The sequence below is a fragment of the Eutrigla gurnardus genome (genome assembly GCF_963514095.1).
Source record: "Eutrigla gurnardus genome assembly, chromosome: 15".
NCBI classification, from domain to species: Eukaryota; Metazoa; Chordata; class Actinopteri; order Perciformes; family Triglidae; genus Eutrigla; species Eutrigla gurnardus.
Window position 1 is genome coordinate 5,622,569 of NC_139938.1, and position 23,699 is coordinate 5,646,267.

The 23,699-nt window shown below is 44.5% G+C and overlaps 1 protein-coding gene across 10 annotated transcripts in view; it reads left to right on the forward strand.

Annotated features, from left to right (window-relative positions):
* LOC311026318 (RNA-binding protein Musashi homolog 2) overlaps nucleotides 1-23,699 on the forward strand; it is a 227,110-nt gene that overhangs the window by 171,577 nt on the left and 31,834 nt on the right. For all 10 annotated transcript variants that reach the window (XM_084029807.1, XM_084029810.1, XM_084029814.1 and 7 more), the window contains exons 9-10: nucleotides 4,149-4,263; nucleotides 9,391-9,465. In XM_084029807.1, coding sequence (XP_083885933.1) covers nucleotides 4,149-4,263; nucleotides 9,391-9,465 — 190 coding nt within the window. The remainder of the gene's footprint in view (nucleotides 1-4,148; nucleotides 4,264-9,390; nucleotides 9,466-23,699) is intronic.

The window sequence follows — 23,699 nt, forward strand, 5'->3', positions numbered from 1 at the left end:
CTGCTCTTTCATTGGTCAGAACATCTCTATAGACCAGAGGACTTCAACGTTTCAGACCAAGGACCCCTTGGCTGATAGTGACCCTGTGGAAGGACCCCCTATTACATACCATATAAAATTGTGTTCCTTATTATCCGGTCAATAATAATGTGTAGTGCAGCCTATAGAGCCATGTATAACAGTACTTTGTAATGATGTATGTATACAATGCTAAACCGTTAAAATAATACTTGACAGATTAATATTTTAATTCTATTTTTGCATTTCTACATCACAATTTCACAAAATAATATAAAACAAGCAGGAAGATTTATATTTTTGTTTAATATTTGTTGTATTCATGTTAATATGGATTTTTGGACATATTTACATTTTTGGAAGAACAAAAGTTTGGGATCAAATAATTTCGGGGACCCCCTGCAGTAACTCTGCGGACCCCTAGGAGTCCCAGACCCCCTGTTGAAGATCTCTGATATAGACCCTCTCCTTTATATATGAAACAGCTAAAGGATTAAAAAAAAAAGAAAAACCTACATTTTAATCTCTGTTATCTCTCAGTTGTGTTATTTAAATCCACCACTTGTGTGAAGCCATTTCTTTAAGTGAGTAATCCCACACTAGCCTGGCTGATATTGTGCATTCAGAGCCGTGACATTTCCTAACTATGCAGTCTATGAGTTTTGACTGCTCAGCTCGGAGTGGGCGCTGGAGTAAATGAATCACACGCTTTCCTTTCTCCAGTCTGCCAGTCTCCTGATGGAATCCATTCACTAGTGCAGCTAATAGTAGCCGTACACCTCCCCCTCTTCACACACCCACAACACTCGTCCCTGAAGGACAGCCATCGCCCGACCATCCCTCCCACACCTTCCCGGCGATCCCACAAGGTTAATATGTATAGGTGGAGTGTTTCTCCGCTCTGTGTCATCTGGTTTGTACGTGGAATAACAAAGGCGGCTGTTTGCTTTATTCTCCATCGGTGGGGCTGCATGACACACTACTCAGACTTGAAGGTTCTGCCAGTGCATGTCGCCGCATGTTTGTGTTGCGTACAGTATGTGCGCCACATAATTTCAATATCAAGCTTGGTTATTGGTAGATTTGGAGTTATTTTTGAAAGAATAACACCCTCAGAATGTCCTGATTTCATAACCAGAACGCGGCGGCAGCAGAACAAAATGAAAAATTCTGCAGTGAGGATGAAAACATTGGAGTTTGGATGATGGAGGCGACATGAAATGTATGACTGATTTATCGTTGTTGTTATGTATGTTGTTGTTTGTTGTCTCGACCTGAATTTCAAAGCTTAACCAAGGACAGGTTATCTTCAGCAAGATGCTCTATTTAGTGAACATCGCATCTTTTTGTGTTTGTTCTCCCATCTAACTGTGTTTATGCCGTACTGTGAAATGTAAAAAACAATCGAATAACATCAAGAACCCTTCCGAGTAAACTGTAATGGGCGTCGTTGCAGTCAGAAGACTTTAAAAACGACATAATGTGTTAATAACGAGCATTTGAAACGGATGTATGTGGTGTGAAGGAGTCTGAATGAAAACAGTAAAGAGTTCCCAGTTGTGGTGATTTAGCCATTCAAGCAATCACAGACAGTTTTTCAGATAACTTACAGGAAATATGACTTAAATGTATTTGTTTAAAGTGATTCCACACTCCGGTGTTTGCTGCTGTCCTCCCTTCCCCTGACTTTATCGTGGCTTGCAGAGAGACACAAATCTCAAAGATAAGCCATCAATTGCAGTGTGTCAGTGCAGCAGCGTGGGAGGAAAGATCTCGATATATGTCGAAAAGCTTGCAAGTTAAAGTAACCATACCTTGTCAACACTGTGGCAGGAATTCACTCCAACAGTCAGCTGTCTTGTAAACTGTGTTTGAGGCTCAGGGATCTCCTCGGTGCATAAAACGATCTTAACTTCAGGTGAGGGCGGGTTAAAGGGCTGCTCAAACACCTCCATTCACTGGCTGTTCACAACACAAAACCGCTGCCTTTAGAACACCAAGAGTCCTGGACGAGTTACACAAGCCACGACTCAGCACGACACTCGGGGGTTAAAATTATAGCTTGTCAAATGAATGTTCAGTCCGGTTCAAAATTTGAATCCCAGAACTCACGACTGCTTCAAGGCTCGGAAATTGTCTCGCCGTCCTTTCTGTTCTCTTCTCTTTGACTTAGTTGGCTCTTGAAAGCTCCTCCCTCCCTTCCTCACACTCCACAGTGTGTTTGAAGCGAACACAACACACACTCACGCCACACACACACCGCCCCGGCTGCTTTTAAACCCACGACGGGTCGGCCTCTGCCTGGATATCAAAGCTTTCGCATCTGAGAGCGAGACATGAGTCGCGCCGGGCTCCCAGCAGGCTTCCCGAGCGTCCGACTCTTTGGATGTGGCCGCGGCTGCTAGAGGACGCCGCGCAGGAACACGCCGACTCTGAACCAGCCTCCATTTGTCATCCGGCCGTGTGAACATGTGAACATCTCAGCGGTGTCCTCAGATTGTTCTAACGGAGCCATTTGTCCCACCCAGTTCCCCACTTCCACGCCGGGGGTCACTCCCTGACGACGCGAGCGCCCGTGTTTCCTCCAGCACAATGTCAAACCGTCGTGGGCGAGCGAGGAGGGCAGAGCGGCTGTGACAGCTACAAAGTGGCTGAGGGAACTGTGTACTTTAGTCGCTCTGCTTCAAGTGAAAAGGGCTGCTAACGGCAACAAATCACAGCCCTGCGACGCAGCAACTTTCCCTCCGCGATAGAAACCTTTTTCATTAGTCTCCTCTCTTTACATTTCTAGCTCTCCACTGCTTGTTATTACTATCCATTTAGCGCGGAGACATTGTACAGGAAGTTTTATTTCAGTCAACTCGTGACGGCAGGTTGTGTGTGTGAGAGTGTGTACCGGCGTGCATGTGGGAACGAGTTTGTGTGTGTGAATAGTAATGTGCGCCGCTGGCCTGTCAAGAGTTGCGAGGGCCCATTTGTATGGACGCGGGGCCCCGCACCCCGGGTTCCAGGTGTACACAACGCCGGCGCGCTAGCCTGTCTTGCGCGGCAGGCCGGGATGACATGTGAATCGCCGCAGCCGAGAAAGCCCCGCTTAAGTGGAGGCGGTAGGGAGAAGCAGCCGAGAGCCAGGAGGCAAACAGACAAACAGATGGACAGGCTGATGCCAAGCAGGCAGTGGAGCAAATAGATTGTGCAGCATGGCGAACAGACTCAGCCTACCAAAGAAACAACCCGACAGACACAAGAGCGCGCCACCCCTTGTCAGCCGATCGTGCTTCTCTATAATTCATCGAGATATGATAGATACGTGGTAAATAGGACTCTCATCTTCCTCCTTCTCCTCATCTGCCCCTGTCACATCCCTCATTTGCTATGTGTTATGTAGGAGGAGGAGATGTCAGTCTCGCAGGATGGGGAAATGAACAAACCTGTATGTGTGAGACTGTGGTGAGAGAAAGGGATGCAGCAGAGAGAGATGGGTGCCGCGGGGTGGAATTGGACCGCGGGGCCACAGGGGACGAACACGAACACACAGAACAGAACCACAGGAACAAAAAAAACAAACAAGTTTAGTTACTTTTTTTTTTTCATTTTTTAACACACTTCCACTGCAAGACTCTGGTTAAATGCAACGGGGAGATTTTTGTCAAGCGAGATTATTGCTTTTGAGATTTTTCTGTCTTTCACAAAGAAACCGGACATACACAGCGGGACTGTGGTAATGGCATTGCAAAGCAGAGCTTCTCCTACCTTGATGTCTCAGAAACACTTGGAAAGTATTAAGCTTGTATTTCCCCGAGGCATCGGGCACATGCTCACTGGAGCAATAACCTTTGCTTTAATGCAGGAGGAGCATGATTGTAAGTTTTCCTCCGAGACTTCCCTCTAAAATGTGAGGTGCTCAGATTGACTCGGCATTGTTTTCCCTCTATGGAAAACATCTCGCGCCGTGCAAGTCAAATAGAAAAACCACCTTAAAGAGCTGAGACAGCCCTGTCAGATCTGTCTGCTTGTGTACCTACACAGTCTAATGCTTTGTCTCTGTGTGTGTGTGTGTGTGTGTGTGTGTGTGTGTGTGTGTGTGTGTGTGTACATGTGCATATGTGTGTGTTTGTCTGTCTACATAGGTAGAATGTAAGAAGGCCCAGCCCAAGGAGGTGATGTTCCCACCAGGTACACGGGGGCGAGCCAGGGGTCTGCCCTACACCATGGATGCCTTCATGCTGGGGATGGGCATGCTGAGTGAGTCCTACACACACATCCACCGACACAATTACACACACACACTCATATGCAAATACCCAAACAAGTGATCCGTATACGTCCTTTATATAACTGAGACGCTGAAAAGGTCCGTGCGGCATACAAATTATACAGCATTTTTGAAAATGTCAATAAAAATGCAAAAAAGGTAAGCTGATGTGTCAGACATGCAAGCAGTCAGTCATCAATTTCTACCTTGAAAGAAAAAAAAATCAACTTATACAAACTCCCATCTAGATAGCCCCATTAGGTGGGCACTGCCCCTAATTAGGCTGCTTCAAGGTGTGCCACCAGTGGCCACTGTGGTCTATTTCTGGTGGAGTCTGGTACAGGCAGCCCCTGGGCATATAGGAGCAGACCAGCACATTAGCAGGCTAAATGAAGAGGAAAATTGGTGTAATGTCATATTAAGGATTCATCACTGTGCCCCCCTTAATGGGTAATGAAGGGGACACACATGTCAGGGAGAGATCTCATCTACAGGGACCTCAGCTGCTGGCCCACCCCTCTTCATTACCATCCAGCCCATGCCTGTGGCCCTTTTATTTAACACTATTGCACTCTCTCCCTCCCTCCCCCACCTGCCCACTGTCTCCTACCTATCTGTCTGCCCGTCTCACCGTCCGTCCGTCTGTCGCTCACATTTCCTATGCATATCATTTGTATGTGTGACCCCACCAAATGGATTTGCCCCCACATAAAAGATTTATATTTTTCCTTCAAAAGCAAAAGAGACACGCGGCTGATTGTAAAAGACTCATTTATCCGTGCAGGTACCCCCCCCCCCCCCCCCCCCCTCCCTTGTAGCAGGTGCACTGTCATACATTTGTATCTGCACCAGCTAACGCAGCGTTTAGAGTGGCTTTGAAGGTCGATTGTAAGTCACAGTTGGGTTTTGCTTGTTTCTTTTTTTTACAAATGTTTTCACAGGAACTACTGAAAAATTATTAACCTGTTGAATCATTTTAATCAAGGAAAATTAATTAGTATTATTTATAGCATCTATTAATGTATCTAGCTGTCTTTGTGTATCCATCTATGCACAGTTACATAAACTGCCTGTTATTCCAGGTTTGACCTTGCCACAGCAGTGATCATACAGCCGTTTGTGCTGTTGTGAAGATAAGACTGGCCGACTCCGTCCAAGTCGCTCACTTCCATCTCCTCTTATAGAAGTATTTAACAAGCGGCGTGAACTTTCCAGAACTTATTACAGACTAATGTGTCTGTGAAGAGGACGGCACTCTAGCCCTCCATTGGGAGACGGCGGGCAGAAAGGCAGCGATGTGCTCATGTGAGAATATTAACAGCCGACTTGTTTGGAGACACTCTTATCTAAATGAAATTGGAACAAGGACAGCGAAACATTCCTTTATATAATTTGCATTTAGAAAAAGGGGACCCTCGGCTCATTATTTAAGAAAGTGTAAGCTCCTTTTGTGCCAAATCTCATTAAAGCCATCCCTAGCTCCTTTGTTTACTGCCTCTAATCGAGGCATTTATCTTTATTGTGTTGTGCCCGATGTATGTTTGCTGAAATTAATACACATTTGAGCCCGGGCGAGGTATGGGTGTACCAGATGGATAATTGATTTTAAAGTGAATCAGAACTGTTGAGCCATAAAATAGGTACATTACCATGCATATTAATAAGGCAAATAAGAGGTTGCCACCAGGCCAGACACTATGGCAGGCTTCATTTAGTGAAATGGAAGGAAGACACGGCGGCTCCTCTTCTTCCTTTCTTCTTTCCTCCCACTCTCTCACATACTAAGGATTTTCAACTTAGCATGTATCTTAATCCAGCACTTTCCCCCCCGACACATTCATATTCCTCTCCGTAGCCCTCTCCTTATACACTCAGTGCACACATCTCGCTGCAAATTCTTCACTTGGTAATGTGAAACCCATTGTGATGCGGTACATCAGACGGGGGAAGTGGTTTTGCCATTTTGAAAAAATGTTGAAATAAGGCGGTACGAGGCGCTGCGGTATCTAAGCCAACAATTTCAGTTTGGCATTTATTCTGTTTTGACAGTAAGACAGTATCAAACACATAATATCCAATATTTTGCGGTGGATGATAGCTTTTCATTGTATCGTATCACAGTTCTTTTCAGACCAAACAAACAATGAGGGGTTGTGTGAAAGCTATCCATCTGTAACTTCCTGGTGATGACTTCTCATCAGCAGCTGATGGAGGATTTCTTTATTTCTTTATTTCTTCCTGATGCATCCCCCGGCCATCTCCACCCGTAGCAGGTTACGGATCCTCCCACCGCCTCCCTGGGTTGCATTTCTTTTTGTCTGCTGGAGAGGGAAGAGGGTCTGGGAGAGGCATTTTCCCATTGGGTCAGGAATAAATTGAACTTTTTCATGGACAGCAAACACTGATTAGATATTTATGACCAAGGTCAACCTTTCTGATTCCAGCTGGCACAGGCTCTGAGGCATACAGAACAGCATCGACACACATGCTCGCACCCGCACACACACGCACACAGCCTACATCCACTCTCACGCACGCGCTCGCTCACACATATGCGTGCATGCAAATTCTGTTGGTGCTGTAGACATGCATGCATACAAGCGTATATATGTGTAGTTACCGCAATGTAAAACAGATCATGTTAGTAGTTAGTTCATACAAATATCTCATTTAACTGTATTTACTCTCAACTATTTGTCTTCAGATGTGACTCCAGCCACTTATTATCCAGCTAGTATAAACTGTAAGTAACCAGAACCGAGGACACAAAAAGCCAATTCCGGGGGTCTGTAATTTACACACAATGAAGAAAGAGTTTTCAAGGTTGACTCTCTTCTTGGCCTAAAGGACTTCCTCTCATTGGGTAATTTAGTCCAGACTTATGGTTGAAGGTGTAGTAGCTTGAGGAAAAACAGATAAAGACTTACACATATACCATAATTAGAGGGTTAATTATGTTTATATTACCTTTGATGGGGCTCCGATTTTCACCGACTCTCACACAGGCTCGCCCACTCACTCTCCTCAAACGTGCTTTGTCTGTAGGCCGCTTCCTGGCTGCCTGCTCCCTCACACCCCGTTCCTCAATATGTTGCCCACAGCTGCTTCTGTCTGAAAACCGTCCAGCTAATTAACTGGCGGGTCTGTGGTTCGTAATAAGAATCATGACAGCAGATGAACAATACATCTGCTACTCTTAAATTGTTCTAATGACACTGGGTGCTCTCCTGGCCTGGTTGCAACTCCCCATCCATCCAGGGACGGCACCATTCCTGAACAAGCCTGCACCCTCACACACACTTTGACTTTGGTTTACAGATGGCAATTTGTCGTCACGTTTTCCATCCTCAGCGGGTTTTATAATTCAGTGGTTGTGGTTGAACATTTCCTGCGTTTCTGGTACTGGTGTACGTGCTTTTACTGCGTGTAGCATCACCCAATTACATTTCTGATTTGGCTGGTTATACATGTCATGTATGTTGCACTTTTCATACAAGAAATAGACCACATAAAAGGCTCGATCACAATGCAAAGGGAAAAAAAGCTTGTTTCCACACCAAAATGTTCAAAACACTCATATGGTGTCTGATTCTTTTTATTGGTATACATGAGAGGGTCAGGAGCAGAGAGAGACTTTTATAGGCCAGTGCAGACAGAAATAACCTCACCACCTAGTGAGACATTAGGGAAATTTTATTTATAAGCATGGTGGGGTGTTTTATTCTGAAATCCCCTTTTAGTGACTGACATAAAAGAGAAACCTGCATCAAAGGTGCGTGATTGTGAAGGGCAGTTCAGTTGTCTCCCATGATGATGGACAGATCGGACACTCAGCTTTAAAGCAGAAATGATGAGGCTGCTGTCCTGTCGACACTTCAGGAAACATTACACATACAGATGACATCAGAGTTTGATTTGTACAGTATTTCTCAATAACTGTGTCTATTTAAGCAGGCTGATTGGTTAAACACATTTAGCTTATCATTCCCACAAAACATCGGTTGCCCTGGTTACTCTTCAGATAACCACTATTGATAGCGAGGAGGTTTTGAATTGCGTTTTAATCACTGGATAAGCCCAGTGTCATGCTGGAGGTGTAAATGAGGAGCTGCTTTCACTCGCCCACGGCGTCGTTTTAACAAACTGCTTCCAGTCGTATTAACACACGGACCTTAAGACACACAGAACATAACACCTGTGATGAGGTGTTTTTACACAGAACTGTAAAAATTCTTGAGAACTTGTGGTTGAATAAAAAAAACTCAAATATATCAGATAGTGAGGAAGCAAGAGTGATAGTGGCACAGGAGAGTAAGAACCAGCACCAGGTCTTGTTACCCAACCCTAATGGAGATCTAACCCCAATGAATTATTGATTCAGTTAAAAACAAAAACCTGAGGCTCCTGTTTCAGTACCTTAAGTTTGTTAAAGTACACTGTTAGCCATGACGTTGATTTTGTTTTCAGGCACAATCCTCTGTTTATTCCTATTTAAATGCACCAGTGATCACTTTTGACCGGGTGCAATGATTACATTATGTGTCACAATATCCCAGGTGGAAATCTATTCATGCATAACATTTGTTTGGCGCTATAAAAGACAAGACATTTGCAAATTATTCCAACTGTATGGGCGGCCCTATATAATATAATAAACAGGTTATTTCCCCATGAAGGGATCAGTGAATATCTTTTCATACCATCAACATTGTGAGCTATGAATACATGCCACCTCATTATTAGGCATGGAACATGAAAATAAATAACTGTGTGCTTACTGCAGGTTTTTAAAGCTAGGATAACACATAATACACAGACTTTGGATATGAAAAGTATTGTTCCAAGATGTAATACATAATCCTAACGATTCCAGGCTCATATTTAATGTGGATTATATTAGTATAATTTTTCAGGGTGCTAAGTAACAAAATGAGAATACTTCAGTCCGGATCCCAGGAGTTTTAAAAACCAGCCGTTTGAAGCTATCTCTCCCTCTCAAAGCGGATAGAAGTATAAGCAGCTGTATCCCAGTGTTTGTCTGTGTGTGTATTAGCATCACATCTGTATGTAATAGCTCTCCTCTCATCTCTTTTTCATGTCTTCCCTCTCTATCAAAGGCTACCCTAATATCGTGGCAACGTATGGCCGTGGATACACTGGATTCGCACCCAGCTACAGCTACCAGTTCCCTGGTGAGTCCAGGCTCTCTTACATTCTCAGTGTTGTAGCTGACTTCTGTTGTGCACTCTCCAACACAGTCTGATGTCCACACGCACACACGTCCACGACTACACAAACACTCATCAATATACAAGTCAGTCACCAAATAATCTGCAGGGTTATAAGAATGTTTACGTGTCTGGATTTCTCAACTAGGTTTTGAAAGCTGACATAGAGTAAGTAAATAGCTCCCTCCGTTTTATCCCACACTCAACACCGCCATGACCAAACGTCTAAGATGGAGGAAGTTCTCCGTCTCCCAATGTATGCAAATTCATCTGTGGAGAAGCAGAGAAATGAGCGGCGATTTGCGGAGGCTGATTTTTTTTTATTTATTAATTTATTTTTTAACATGCATCCTTATAATGGAAAATGAGTGAAGTCATTTTCTGCATTAAAAGTGTTGGACTAAGAGCAGCGGGCACTTTAATGGGGTCCAAATGGGGGAGGCGTGCAGTCTGGAGGTGAACAGCTGAACCCGCCTGCTACGACGGGGCCCGGTGGCTCCGCGGCGCCTCGCCCAGACCGCCGTCCCGTCAATTTCATGCTTTATTTAAGGACTTTACACATACTTTGTTTGCCGTGCCAGACATCATTCCCTCCGCTGATAAGACGGAATGGGAAATATCTGACAGCAGCTCAGATCTTTGTAATATCTTCGTGAAATAGATTCAGGAATGGTAAGGCAGGAGCTCCAGCTGTGACCACCTGCCGCTCAGACACATGCTAGATTTATACCTGACCACCATATTATTTGACCCAAGAAATGGAATAGCACCTACCCATCCATGTGGGGAACATGAGCAGCATACAGATGTGGGGATTAAGTAATTATTGTCTGTTCACCATTCTTTAATGGAATAATTTAGGGGTAAAATGACCCTTTCTTTTGATAATTGGTTGGAATGGATGTGAATCAGAAGAACAACAATGAACATGATTGTTTTGTTTTGTGTGCAACATACATCCAAGATGACATTTAGGTTGAGGATTTATCAGGCGGCAGCATCTGTGTCTGTCTTAAATGTGCATACTTTCTAATGACCAGCAGGGGGCGACTCCTTTGATCCCAATATATTAGAAGTCCCATTGTGAAGACGTTAATAAAAAAATGAATCTACTTCTCACTTGATGTATTATCTCAGTAAACATGAGTTTATGGTCTCAATCTCTAGTTTCAAGTCTTCTTCTATCCAGCATGATGTTCATTTGGTAAATTATGGTTCATTTAGAGTCAAATCAGCGTTTTAGGGCGTGGCCTTGTGATTGACACGGCTTTGCCCAGTCTGGGATCTGGACTTTATCCAGTCTCGGAGCTGGACTTTGTTTTGGTCTTACAAAATCATCCCTATCACAGTGTCTTCAGTTCAAGTTAACTGTAACCTTGTTGGTTGTAGAAAGCTCCAAGAACTGAAATGGTGACGGCCAAAAACGCCAAACTCAAGGCTTCAAAACAGCAGTTCACAAACACGTTGGTTGACATCACGCCAACTGCGTCCACTTCTTATACGCAGCCTATCGTATTCATCCGTCCTTCACGCTCTGTAAAAGTGCCCTAAAAGGTTTATGATCTCAGATATCACAGAACCAGAGAGAAGGGATTGAAAGGGAAGGGAGCGATCGGTATTTATTCTGCATTAGTAATTCTAGCTAAACATGGATTTTTAAAATGTTTACTATTTAGGACGAATTAAGGGACGTCACCTTCCCCGAGGCAGAATGTATGATCCTGTCACGTTAAACTCAATTTTAAGAGTTTGATAAAGCTGTATGATTAAAACAGCCTCCTCTGGGCTCGCTCAACTCCTGACAGGGTAATTGGAATTTTTAATGTATGAATCAAACTCCTTGTCCAAATTAAATAACCCCAGGCCAAATATTGACTGGTGTCCTTCCGTACTAAGATGTGGAAAGCATCCTCAATTTAAGATCAAAGGCTTTTCCCTCACTGTACGCAGTCCCCGCTGGAACTCTCATATAAATAAATGGAGCCGAGACCAGGCAGGCTGGATCCAAGAGGCGTAAATTGTGGGCAGCATTTCAAGGCTTTTTTTACACCCAGTAAACCTCAGGGGTCCACTGTTAACAGGAAAGAGTGGTAAGGCAATTGTCCAATTGTCAAGATAAAACAGTGATAAAACATTGATCACTGATGAAACCCTGAATTAAGTAAGAAAACTCAATAAGACGTCGAGAGGAAAAGGAGAAACCAAAGCTGACACCGCTGCAGCTGAATCAGTGTTCATGTGTAGAAAACAGAAAAGACAAGTGAAATATACACACAGCCATAGTTTAAAAGGGGGAAAAAGCAGCCAGTTAGACTCAAAGCAGACGCCAGCTCAACGGCTGTTAAACAGTATCTGACAACTTAGCACTCTAGTTCCTGTGACACTCCCAATTAATCCCAGCATTGATCACAAAGTGCCTTTGATATCGATCACATGCAGTATGTTTCCATGCCTCCGCGTCCGTCCGCCGTGAGTTGCTTCCAGAACGATTCCATCATAACGCAGACATCATTACTATTTAATGCAGCTAGAGACCTTCACGTATTACTCATGTAAATCAGATCATCCTCCATCGGTCAGAAACGTGTCCAGGCAAGCGAGCGTATATCAGAGCATTTCCTCAAAGGGCAAGCTCAGGCAGGGGTATTTATCTGTATTTAAACCTGTAATTACTGCTAATTTCTTTCCCCACAACAAGCAGTTACTTTAAACCAGACGCTGTCGACAAATGCTTGACACAGTTGGGTGTCTTAGATTAACATTTTTATATGTTTTTTAGTGTGATGTGTTTAAGGACACGCGTACGAGGAGATGACAGATACATGACGCATCCAGAGAGAAGCAACGCACTACAGTTAATGTGGCAATAAAATAGCAGAAGAACACCATTGATGTTAATACGACAGCATATTAAAACAAAATAAAAACGGGGCCAAGACAGGGGGGCAATATCCTTTGCGAGTTTATAAAGTAGCAAATGTGCCACTTTATAAATAAATATAGCAAATATAAACAATACATATGTTCCGCTAACACTGTTAGGATGATTGTCGTTGCTATGACAACAAGTGAAAACTACCGTTAGCATCTTAGCCCAACCACCCGATCAATAAACACCCATAACATGACAATTCGGCCAATATAAATAAAATCAACAATAACCATCAACAGCCGTCACCCTCAGGACCTAAACGAGGCTTTGTCACACATTGCAATGTATTCATTAGAAAATAAATGCCTACATTCATGGGAAGTTAGCTAGCATAGATGCCGGTTGTTGGAATCGTAATAAACTCACAAATTTGCCACTTTAATTTGACAATTTTTTTCTCTGAATCTTGCCCCCCTCTCTTGGCTCCCGGGTTTTTTTTTTTTTTTACTACAGTGGCCCTTAAACGCCGTCATATGTTAACGATGCAGATTTCACAAAATAAAATACAATTTTTGGAGATATGCAAAAAAAGAGCTTTGCAAATGTAGAAAATGCAACTAGTGAATGCATTTTATTAAGAATCGCTGAATGGATGTCATGTCCTTGTCGCTGAATGTCTACTTCTGAGCAACACTGTCTTAGTCCAAGACAAATTTCCCCATGGGGACATTAAGAATTAGAATAGAATAGAATATTATTCTATTCTATTCTATTCTATCAAACCTGTGTTTGGTTGCAGAGAAAAGGCTGCAGGGAACCTTTAAGTGAACAAGTGCAGGCAGAGTTTTGTCAAAATGTGAGACTTGAAAATTAGCTGCAGGTTCAATGTCATAAGCTCCTAAAGATTCATGAACATCCCTTTTGAAATATGAAATCACCAAATTGAAGAGATGCGTCTCTGTGGCTATTATAGGATATCTTCAACGCGTTGCAGCAACACAAAGAGGATTGAAGTGTTTGGTGAAGAGGACTTCCTCTGATGTGTGCTGTATTTTGTACACACCGCTGTAATCACACAGTGTTTACCTTCTGGCAGCGTCGCTGCAGCATTCTGCTCCAACTTAAGTTGGAATTGAATTTCAAAGATGATGCTCCACAGTGTGTGTGTGGTGACAATCAACAAGGCTTTCCATTACATCAGAATTACAAATGGTAAGGAGATGCAACAAATGATTACTTCACAGGAAACGTATGTTCTGTTTTTTTTCCGAGCTTCTATAAAAGTGGGGACAATTACTTGATTGTTGAGTGTGAGTAGGTAACACGTTTCCCTCAGCTTAACGTTGATTTGTTTGTCAGTTCACCTCTTTCAAAAGAAGTGTGGCAGACTGATGCACAATGAATTGGGGCATGCATCGTGCGTCTGATCCCATTGTGGCAAAAAGATGTCAGAACATTTTCTCAGCTTGTGCTGCTGTGCAACATTCAAGACTTTAAAGGCAAGCGGTGGTGCTGCAGGTTCAAAGAAAGCAGAGGGGAGTGTAATGTATGCGTGCGAATGTGACATGTGATATGTCAGCGTTTCTGTGTGGATATCCCCGTTTTTAAAGTTGAGCTGGAACAGCATTTTTAAAACGTATCTATCTTCTCTATGGTGACGTATATCTGAGTGAAACAGGAAGCAGGCGGGACATCACGTTGGGAGGAATTGGATTAACTCACCACCTTCTCTCTCTCCAGTTGCAGATTGATTGATGGATGATGATGATGATGATGATATTATTGGTTGAAATTGGTCGTTACTAACTGACCTAAACATGCATCATTTCAGTCATTGTTAAATCGGTACACAATATGATCTAAAAATACTGCTGATATTCCTCTCTTGAGTTGCATCTGAAAATCCATATTCATTTCTAGTTCCTGAATTAACCTCCCTTACAAATCAAGCATCGTCTTTGATATGATTTGATTTTTTAAATCCTGTGCACACACCCAGAACTTGCAAAAAAAAAAAAAGAATAGAATAACCCTGTTTCCCAGAGTCATGTAAATCAAGCTGATTGACATATTTGCATAACTGAACACAATAGACAGGCTACTTAAACGGGAGATTCTGCAAAAATGCAAAAATTGCAACCATGTTTTTCTCACTTCCTGTATGTCTGCTGGTATCTAGCCATGCAGAAAATGTTGCTTTTATATGTCTGTGATGTGTGCTGTCAACCCAATGCAAAAGAGGCGGGAGTTAAGTGAGAAAATATCCCTGTTTGCAGTTTGGGTGAAGCGGCCCTTTAACAGCTGCCGTATCATATGCCGTTAAAGTGAGATGACAAAATTGGCAGGTATCCTGTATAACGCTGTCAGATAGCTTTAGAGCGATGTCAGGGTGCTACGTATTTGCCAATGTGTAGGTATCAGTATCACTTAGGCTGAGCTGAGGTAGGTGGTTGACATGTCACTCATGTAGCTTCAGTTCATTTCCTGCTGTTGAGCCCACACACAGCTGCCTGATGGTGCGTCCCGGCGATGGATTATTATCGCCGTGACGTTAAAACTCACCGTCCATGTCATTCCACCCACAAATGAAGTGCTGCTTCTCTGGAAGGTCCGTGCAAACTCAAAGTGAAATTTTACATCCCCTATAAACAAATGTCGTCCGCTCGCACTGGATGGCAGCCAGAATCAAAGTATGCAAATACACCGCATGGAGCTTGACTTGAGTTATCGGTCTTCAGAGCTAACATTTATCAGGCTACAAAGAGCAAACTATAATTGAAAGTATCTTTGAATCAAAATGAGGCACAAAAGGGCTTTCCTTTGATTTCTACCAGACATTAAAGAGTGCGCCTTTTTCCGAGATACCGCAGTCAAAAAAAAAAGCGGTCGGACAGCGCTGATTATCAGATAGCTTCAAACAAGGAGAATTCAAAAGTTTGGTTGAAATTAATCGTTGAATGAGAAATGTATCCATCCTCATTTAGAGCGGACACCTGCTTTGCTCTTTACTGTGTGTACATTTCTCAGAGAAGCTAAATCATTCCAGGCTCTCCATGAATTCATGGTCTCTTATTTTAATAAAATACATCCTGGAGACCCAAATCTAAGTTTTTTCCCCCTCGTCTTTCTTATTGGTTTCTTTGTTTTTATACATAGATACGTTAGATTACATAGGATGCGATTGTTTTCCTACTTAAACCCAGCACACAGCTGTGAGTATCGCTGGAAACAGAGAAAACAGGAGCCGACAAGACACAGGCAACATTACTGTACATTATTCTCGTTTCTATGCGACGGTCTAATTAGCATTAGCTAGCTGATAGATGTGCCATTGTATTATTCAACCCGCGGCCCCCAGGGGAACACCCCGAGATGTGCCGCGTTTAGAGCGTGAGGCGCCCGATTTGGAGGAGCTTGTGTGATTTAGGCTGCATTTAAAGAAGCGTCTTATTTGATCACAGCCTTACAGTACGTCCAACTGTCGTCTGTTTTCAGATAACGGCACAAGACTGCAGAAAGTGAAAGGTCCTTGTGTTTACTGTGGATATAAAAATGCAAATGGCCTCGAAAGAAAATAGCAATAAGTGTAAGTTAAGCTCCTGCGCTGTAATTTATGTACAGTATAGTTTCTGCTCACAAATATGGAAGCAGGGTTTATAAGTGCGGCGGCGTCCTCCATTGTGTGTATGATGTATGTGTGAATGGGAAGCTCGTCTGCACGAGGAGAAATGTAATTAAAGAAAATGTAGTGTGCACATGTGCATTATGCATGCCAATACGCTGCAGAAGTGAACATCAAAAGCAGGGGAAACACCCCTGATACATTCACATTGTGCTCTCTATTGTTAACCAGTATCTGCTCCTTTCATTACACGCACATGAATGCACATGCAAGAGCACGCACGCACACACACACACAACGCACAGGGAAAAGCTGTATTAATATAAGATGTGTATGAAGGGAAGAGGTTTTGGTGGAGGGACTTAACCAGGAGCTTCTCTCCGCTCTCTCCCGTCTTCCTGTGCGACCGACTGCCTCCACAGCCGTGCCCTCGGAGCCTCCCCTGGCATAAATGACCATTATGGCTCCATTAGGGCTGCTGGTAGGAGGTCATTATGCTACGGTGAAAAACCAGGGATGAAGATGTCAGTGGGGTCCCATCAGGGGAGAGACACAGACTGAGTGAGAGAGAGACATAACAATCCGTCATCCTGCTACTCCAGATGTCAAGACAGACAAACAGCAATCCGGGTCCAGTGAGTCAGCCTCTTAAGGAGTAAAAAGATTGAGAGAGAAAGGATGATTAAGGGAGGGGGAGGACAGCAGCGTTACCATTTACATTAACACTCTCTAAAATAATCCACATATACATCATTGTGAATTGATTTCCAACACGTTCTACCAACCAGTGTTTCCGTGGTGTTCTGGTGGGTTCGCTGGAGTTGGATCGATTGTTTTTTCCATCTGTTTTACTCGTCTTGTCGCCGTATCCTTTTCTCGTCACACGCCTCATCTGTGTCAGATCTGTTTCCACCGTCGGATACGAAGTGTGGGATGGCGCCGCAGTAGCCGAGTCTGCCCCTCCGTACCTCCAACTCCACCAACCAAGCATGCCTCAGACACAACAGCACACTCCATCATATCTAAGTGACAGAAAGTGCCATTTCAAATGCTTTAAATCAGTGTGGAGTAGACTTCTTTTTTTCTGTGTGGATGTTAGCAGGACTCAGCCCAGCAGGTGGTCCTGGATTCCACAGAGCATGAAAACCTGCAGGGAGGCCCGGGTTTGGCTCACAAGCCGTCCCAAAAGCAGGAGATGAGGTGTTTGGCTGCCATGAACGCCCACATGTTGGTTCTTGTTTAGTAGTCCTCATTCAACTTACTTCATCCCGGCTTGCTTAAGGGATAGTACGTCTAGCTGAAGTGCACATTGTACATTGATGCATGATTTAAAGGCAACAAAACAGTGTTTGGCATTTCTTTTATAAAACCGACAAACCCGGTCTTTGTCTGATGTTAGGGAACCAGAAAAATCTACCAAATCAAACACTAACGAGGAGAAAACATTAAACGGCTGGACTTTTTTTCCAACCAGCGAGTGATTAGTCTGTTTGAGAACTCATAAATCCATGGTATTAATAAAAAGAAGAACAAGATTATTTTTTTCAACGTGGCATCCGTGGTAACAGTTTAGATTGCCGTCTTCAAATACAGGACGCAGACTAGTTGTTGAATGGGTTGGAGTTGCACCTATAAAAAGCGCGTGTTGCTCCATGCAACTGTAAGTAAATGCTCGCTGCTGACCTTCTGACCCCTCTTTTCCTGTAGGAGACGAATATGAAGATATAGAGAGCAGCTGTCCTCCTAGGAGGTGGGCTATAGGGAAAGAGAGCTGCTGACCTGTGCAATCGGTATGATAGAAACTGTTCCTGGCAGCTGCATGCCCCTATAAACTGGGGCAGAGCCAACCAAGCATATGATAAATGCACAAGGGGTCACACCCAGGGCATTGGCCTGCACCACCAGTTAGCCTCCCAGGGATTACCAACCGTCTGGTGTTGGATGGAAAGGTGTTGACGTGGACTATATAGGGATATGAACTTTTTCAAGCCAACGTAACTTCTGTGAGTCTGGGGGGGGGTCAAGGAAACGGAGGGAGGGCGTCAGTGTGGTGATGTGTGTCGTTTCATGAGGCAAAAGCTCTGCTGATGAGCCAAAGCGAACACGAGAAGGAGCGAGCAAACTCATTTTCATAGCGACGGCCCTTCTCGAACACTTCATCACAATGTTGCAATCAAAGGCGAACTGAAAATGTATTTACACGCAGCTTAGAGTCTGATTTCAAGAACTCCAATCATTTTCAGCACGGTTGTCTCCAGACGCAGATGTGTGACCTGGCATAGCTCCAGTGGCACCGTGGCCTCGTGCATCCAGAGAAGTCATCGTATCAACGTTGACCCGAGTGTCCGTCGAATTAAAAGTGTGGAGGAAACTTTCTGCCCAACGAAACTCCCTCCTTGCTGGCTATAGTCCATTACTTCCTGTGTGTATGATGATGTGGTTTGGGACCGGTGTGTGCAGTCATTATCAGCACATCCGAACGCTCTCTTAAGTATCCAGACATCTTTTATTTCCCATTTCAGGCCAGTAAGTACACCCCCTCTTGGCTGGAGTGCCGGCGCAGGTGGGGGAAAAAACCACTGGCCTGAGGCTGATGAGAAGCTTACCTGTGTCGTGGGTGCATGCAACATTGTCCTCCATAAGTCCATTTGTGTTTTCACTTCACGCATGAGACGCGCAGAGCCGCGCTATGGGTACGACGGCTCTCTATTGAGCCGGAGTGACGCAGCAGATTGTTCCTTAGATCCTGTGACCATCTCTCTACGAGCGGGGCGAGCTGTGACCCCGGCAAGTGGTCCCACAGGCCAGAATGAGTGCTACAGGGCTGGAAGCAGATGGCCCTCCTGATGCCACACTGACTCACAGATTGATTTTAATTGCCACGGCTGATCATCAGCCCAATGGGTCTGTGGCGTCCGGGGCACTCCATGAGTCGCGGGCCTCAAAAGAGGGGGGCCTGGCTGGGGGGCCGCCGTGACCTCACACGCTCCGACGCCCCGTGCACAGCTCATCTTCCTCTCACTCACTCAACACTCAAAATCAACTCTCCAAGTGTGTGCATGGAGGAGAGGTGGAGGGACGCTACCAGGGTCCTCTCCCTGCTTTCCTGTCTGCCTCTCTGACTCACTGTCTCCACAGCAATGCTGAGTGCACACACACACACACACACACTTGCACATGCAGACTCTCCGAGCTCCCCAGGCCATGACTCCATTCCCTGTGACAGTAGTGAGTGTGCCGCTCTGACGTCAGCGGACAGCACTGTATGTCACGCCCCGTCTACGTGTGTGTGTGTGTGTGTGTGTGTGCAGTCGTAGAGCCAGACTGCTCTCAGATCAGCTCTGCTACATAAACAACATTAAAATCTGTTTTATGTGGATTGGCTTCCGTGTGAGAGGGAGCTGCTCCAGGCTACCGCTGTACGTTGGACAGAGGCAGTGATATTCAACAGGTGTAGCAGCACTCCACAAACCGTCTGCAGGACCAGTGGTTTTTGCTTATTTGTGTTTGTTTTTCTTGGTCGATGCAGTGTGTACTGGCCTGTCTGCGTGCTCACGTGCACACGAGTGCGGTCACGTGCACATACACGTGCACCTCCTCGGGTGCGTGAGCACCTGTCTCTCGACAGTGAAAGGCTGGCTATTTCCTGAAAGTGGAAGGGAAGGCTCACCTCATTTGCCCAGGTCTTAACTCACCCTAGGACAGCAGACACATCCTCACACACTGATGCAGGCAAACAGTCTGCCGTGGAGACCCACTGTCTCGGATCCCGCGGTGGGGAAGATGAGCTGCTGCAAGAGGCAGAGTGGCGACGCTAAAGCTCATTATGTCTCGACCGTTGAGCCGCTGCTCTAGAAATGAAACCGGAGCTGTCCTGCCTCGTCCACGGCTTGTACCTTTGGACACTGCTGGCGACCAGCAGGACAGAGAGGCGTGTGTGTATGTGCAAGAGTGTAGGTTTCTATTTCAATTCAGGGGTACGACGTCCTACCCAGGAAAGTGTCAGCATTTCCTGCATTCTAGTAAATTTATAGTGGACATGTCTTTGTTTATGTAAAGAAAAACACTAAAGTCAATTCAAAATATAATATTTTATTCCTATCTATTGCATTCAATACAATATAATATCGTATTGATTTATTGTCCTGTATATCAACTTATCTCATTCATCCCTGCATTTTGACTCTTCATTTCTGTCCTCCTTTGTTTGGGGAAAGCAGCGTTTTTAAATGTGCATGTGGCATCTATTCATAGCCATGATAAATGAATGCAATTTCATTAATTCATAAACCCCAGGCTCAAAGATTTCCGCTCAGGTTTAAAACATTTCCTGCATGTATGAATTTACTGACATTTAGAGAACAAAGTTGTCATGTTTTGAGGAAACGGTAATATTACAGGAATGCAGTCATAAGAAAGAAATCACATGATTGTTCTGTTCATATAGTAGTATCCCTTTCAGACTATTTGACAGATGCTGAATGTGAGACTATCAACTGTCTCTTTGCAACTTGTCCACACAAATGTAACCTCACCTCCGATAAAGCTCTGGACACTTTCTACAGCTTGTCAGTGGGAAGTATCCTGGTTGGACAGAGAGTCACAGACAGCCTGTGGACTGTTAGGAAATGCTAAAACATCCACATAAGACTCAAAGCAGCCTTTTCTATTATGATTATTATTTTATCTAACAGTGGCCCTAATAATCTGTTGAAGTTGAGGGACTAGAATAATGCGTTTTGATTTAACGTATCCTCTTGCTAATTCTTCTTAACGTTCTACAGCAGATTGCAACCATTGCTTTAGAGGTTGCCTACATGAATTGTAATGTCTTTGCGTCGAGTTGCGTTCTTCAAAATAAAAGCCCTGTGCTACTGTGCTCAAAACACTGAAGGGAACGAGTCCCCTGCATCTCCCGCCGGCAGCTACGCCCATGTGCCTGTGAGACTGTGCTCGGTGTCTGCTGCCACTTGTTTTGATCCCACCCACTGTTCCACACCTCCAGGCCCAGCAAGTTAGGTTGCTAGGTGTCTACCCAGCTGCCCCCTCCTTCCTTCATATCCCTGCATCTCTCCCTCCTGCTGACTCTTCTAATAGCCCTCCAGTTTTTCCTCATCCACTCTTTCCCTTGTGCACGGACACATGCATATGTATATACATATATTCATAATCATGGCGCACAGCTCTCCGCATGCATACCTCCTCTCTATGTGGAAACATTGTTTTCAGCTCCAGTAATCAAGTGGAAGCCAGTGTTGCAGTGCTATTTTTGGGTCATGCCACATGTTACCCTACTTGCCCCCGGTATCTGGAGCAGTGGTACGTTGTGTAACCGCAGCGCTTGGAGCTTGGAGCTGACTAAAATGGGTTGAGGGAACACTTATATCACACTTCAGATCTTGATGGACGAATTATTCAAGTTGGAAATCGTTACGGATGTACATGGTGTCATTTGTTGAGAACAAAGTAACGTAACGCAGTCGATGGAAGCAAAAATCATCTGCTTCTCACTATGGCACCTGTTGTCACTTTAATTTGCAGCTGAAACTGATTCACAATCATGTGAGCTTCCTAAATGGACAGATTGATCTCCCTGAAGTGGAACTGACTCTGTGATATACTGTGATGATGAAGTGTTCCCTTCATTTTTTTTTTGTAGCAGTGTATAATGGAGTCTGTAAGTTTTTTAACTTGGCTATAAAATCATATTCATGAAATAGTGTCTGCCAAGCTGCTTCTTATTATTGCTGACACTAATACGCTGCATTTTATTTTCACACCACGTTAGTAATTTGCACGTTTGCACTGATCAGTGCAAATAAAAAAAAAACACATATTTTACTTGACGCATTTGAGAAAAACCTGAAACTACCCCCCTTCATCATTCATCCGTCCCCTCCAACCGCCGCCCTCAGCACTGGGAGATGGGCATTAAAATGCATAAAAAATTAAGGCTGTTTACTTGGACACTAATGAGAGGAGGCTTAAGTAGTCTAGTGTAATTAGTATGATTGGCTCCGTTGGGACCACACAGGCAGGGCCATAACAACTGATTCACTCGGCGCTCACAGGACCTTTCATACTCCGAGTGTCAGGACTGATGTCGGAGGAGATTGGACTGCAGAGACATGTTGCCTTTACTGATCCCGGGTTGGAGAAGAGCACTGCAGTTAAATGCACTGAAGCAGACCATTACATAAGCACCACTGCAAGGTCAGACATCTGTGTCCTCCCTGTCGGTCTCTCTCTATTTAAGCCTCCATCACAAACTGCCTGGAATATTAGGGTTGTGAACCAGCAACCCTATCCCGTATGCATAACCGCCGTCACTGTTTCTCCGACCAAATGGATTGAAATGTTTTTGCCTTATCTATTCTGGCAGATTCACCCTCTTTTTCCCCCCCTGTGCCTTATTTTTACACGTGTGTGTGTGTGTGTGTGTGTGTGTGTGTGTGTGTGTGTGTGTGTGTGTGTGTGTGTGTGTGTGTGGGACTGAGAGGTATTTTGAGGCTCCTGTGGAAGCGGAGCATGTTTAGATCAGTTCTGCAGCATAGGAGCCGTTTACTTTTTTTACTGAAGTGCATGGGAAGGCGTACAAAGAGGAGGTCGAAAGTGCGGCTGCACTTCAATAAAGAGCCTAGTTTGTCCTCTTTGATGCTACGCTGCCATGCACTTCAGCTACAAAGAAACGGCGCTCTTGTCACTGAGAATTGAAGTAAAAGACACTGAGCTTTCCCTGAGCTCTCTCTACGCCACATCACAACATCACAGTCGCTCACACGGCCAGCAGCTGTGTGGGATGTGTGTGTGTGTGTGTGTGTGTGTGCACAGTTTGCAGTTTTCCCGAGACTGGAGTTATTTCCAACTTTAGGGTATTGCGAGCAGCATTTTAATAAAAGCCATAAAGTTTTCCTATTAATGCTGATGTACGATTGGTTCATTTAGAGCTGGTCATTTAGACACTATACGTCGTGCCTTATAGAAACCGGTGAGGCGATCGAGCAATTCATTATGCCAGATTTGACGGACAACATGGTGAGTATGGAGAATGCTCTTCATCTGAAGGGGCCCCCTCTCCAGCACGAACCAACCCCACTGAAGTGCCCTTGAGCAAATCACTCAGTGCCTACTAGCTCCATAGGAGGCTGGTCTGTATCTCAACCACGCCTCACCTGAATGCAGAATGTGGACGAGACGACTCGCTTTGTCAAACTCATGAGTGTGTGATTACGTCCTGTAAAGGGACTGAGCGGTTCTCCTGCATGCTGGATTCCTGTTCTTTGTGCTTTTGAAAGTTAAGCCAGGTTCCATTTTACCAAACATATCTCCTCGCTGCCTCATCACGTCGTTCAAAAGCATAAGATCCAATTACCGCCATAAAGCCAGGCTTCGCTGAGCTCTGGGCTGCCTCCACTCCACTCACTCCCATGATTGACTTTTTCTCCCCCCAATCAGAAACCACCACGTCTTAACGGCATCAGGATCAGTGTGCCAAATGGTTTCCTTGCGTACGGAAAGCATTACCTTCGGCACAAAGGAACCACAGCTTAGGCAAAGGGGACATACACGGCAACAGATCCATATACACACCGACCCACACACACACACAGGAAGTCATGTGGGATCATATCAGCGAGCAACAGAAAATTGACCACTCTTATCATACTGCAGAGGTGAGGGGTCTTGGTGTTGCAGAGGCAATAT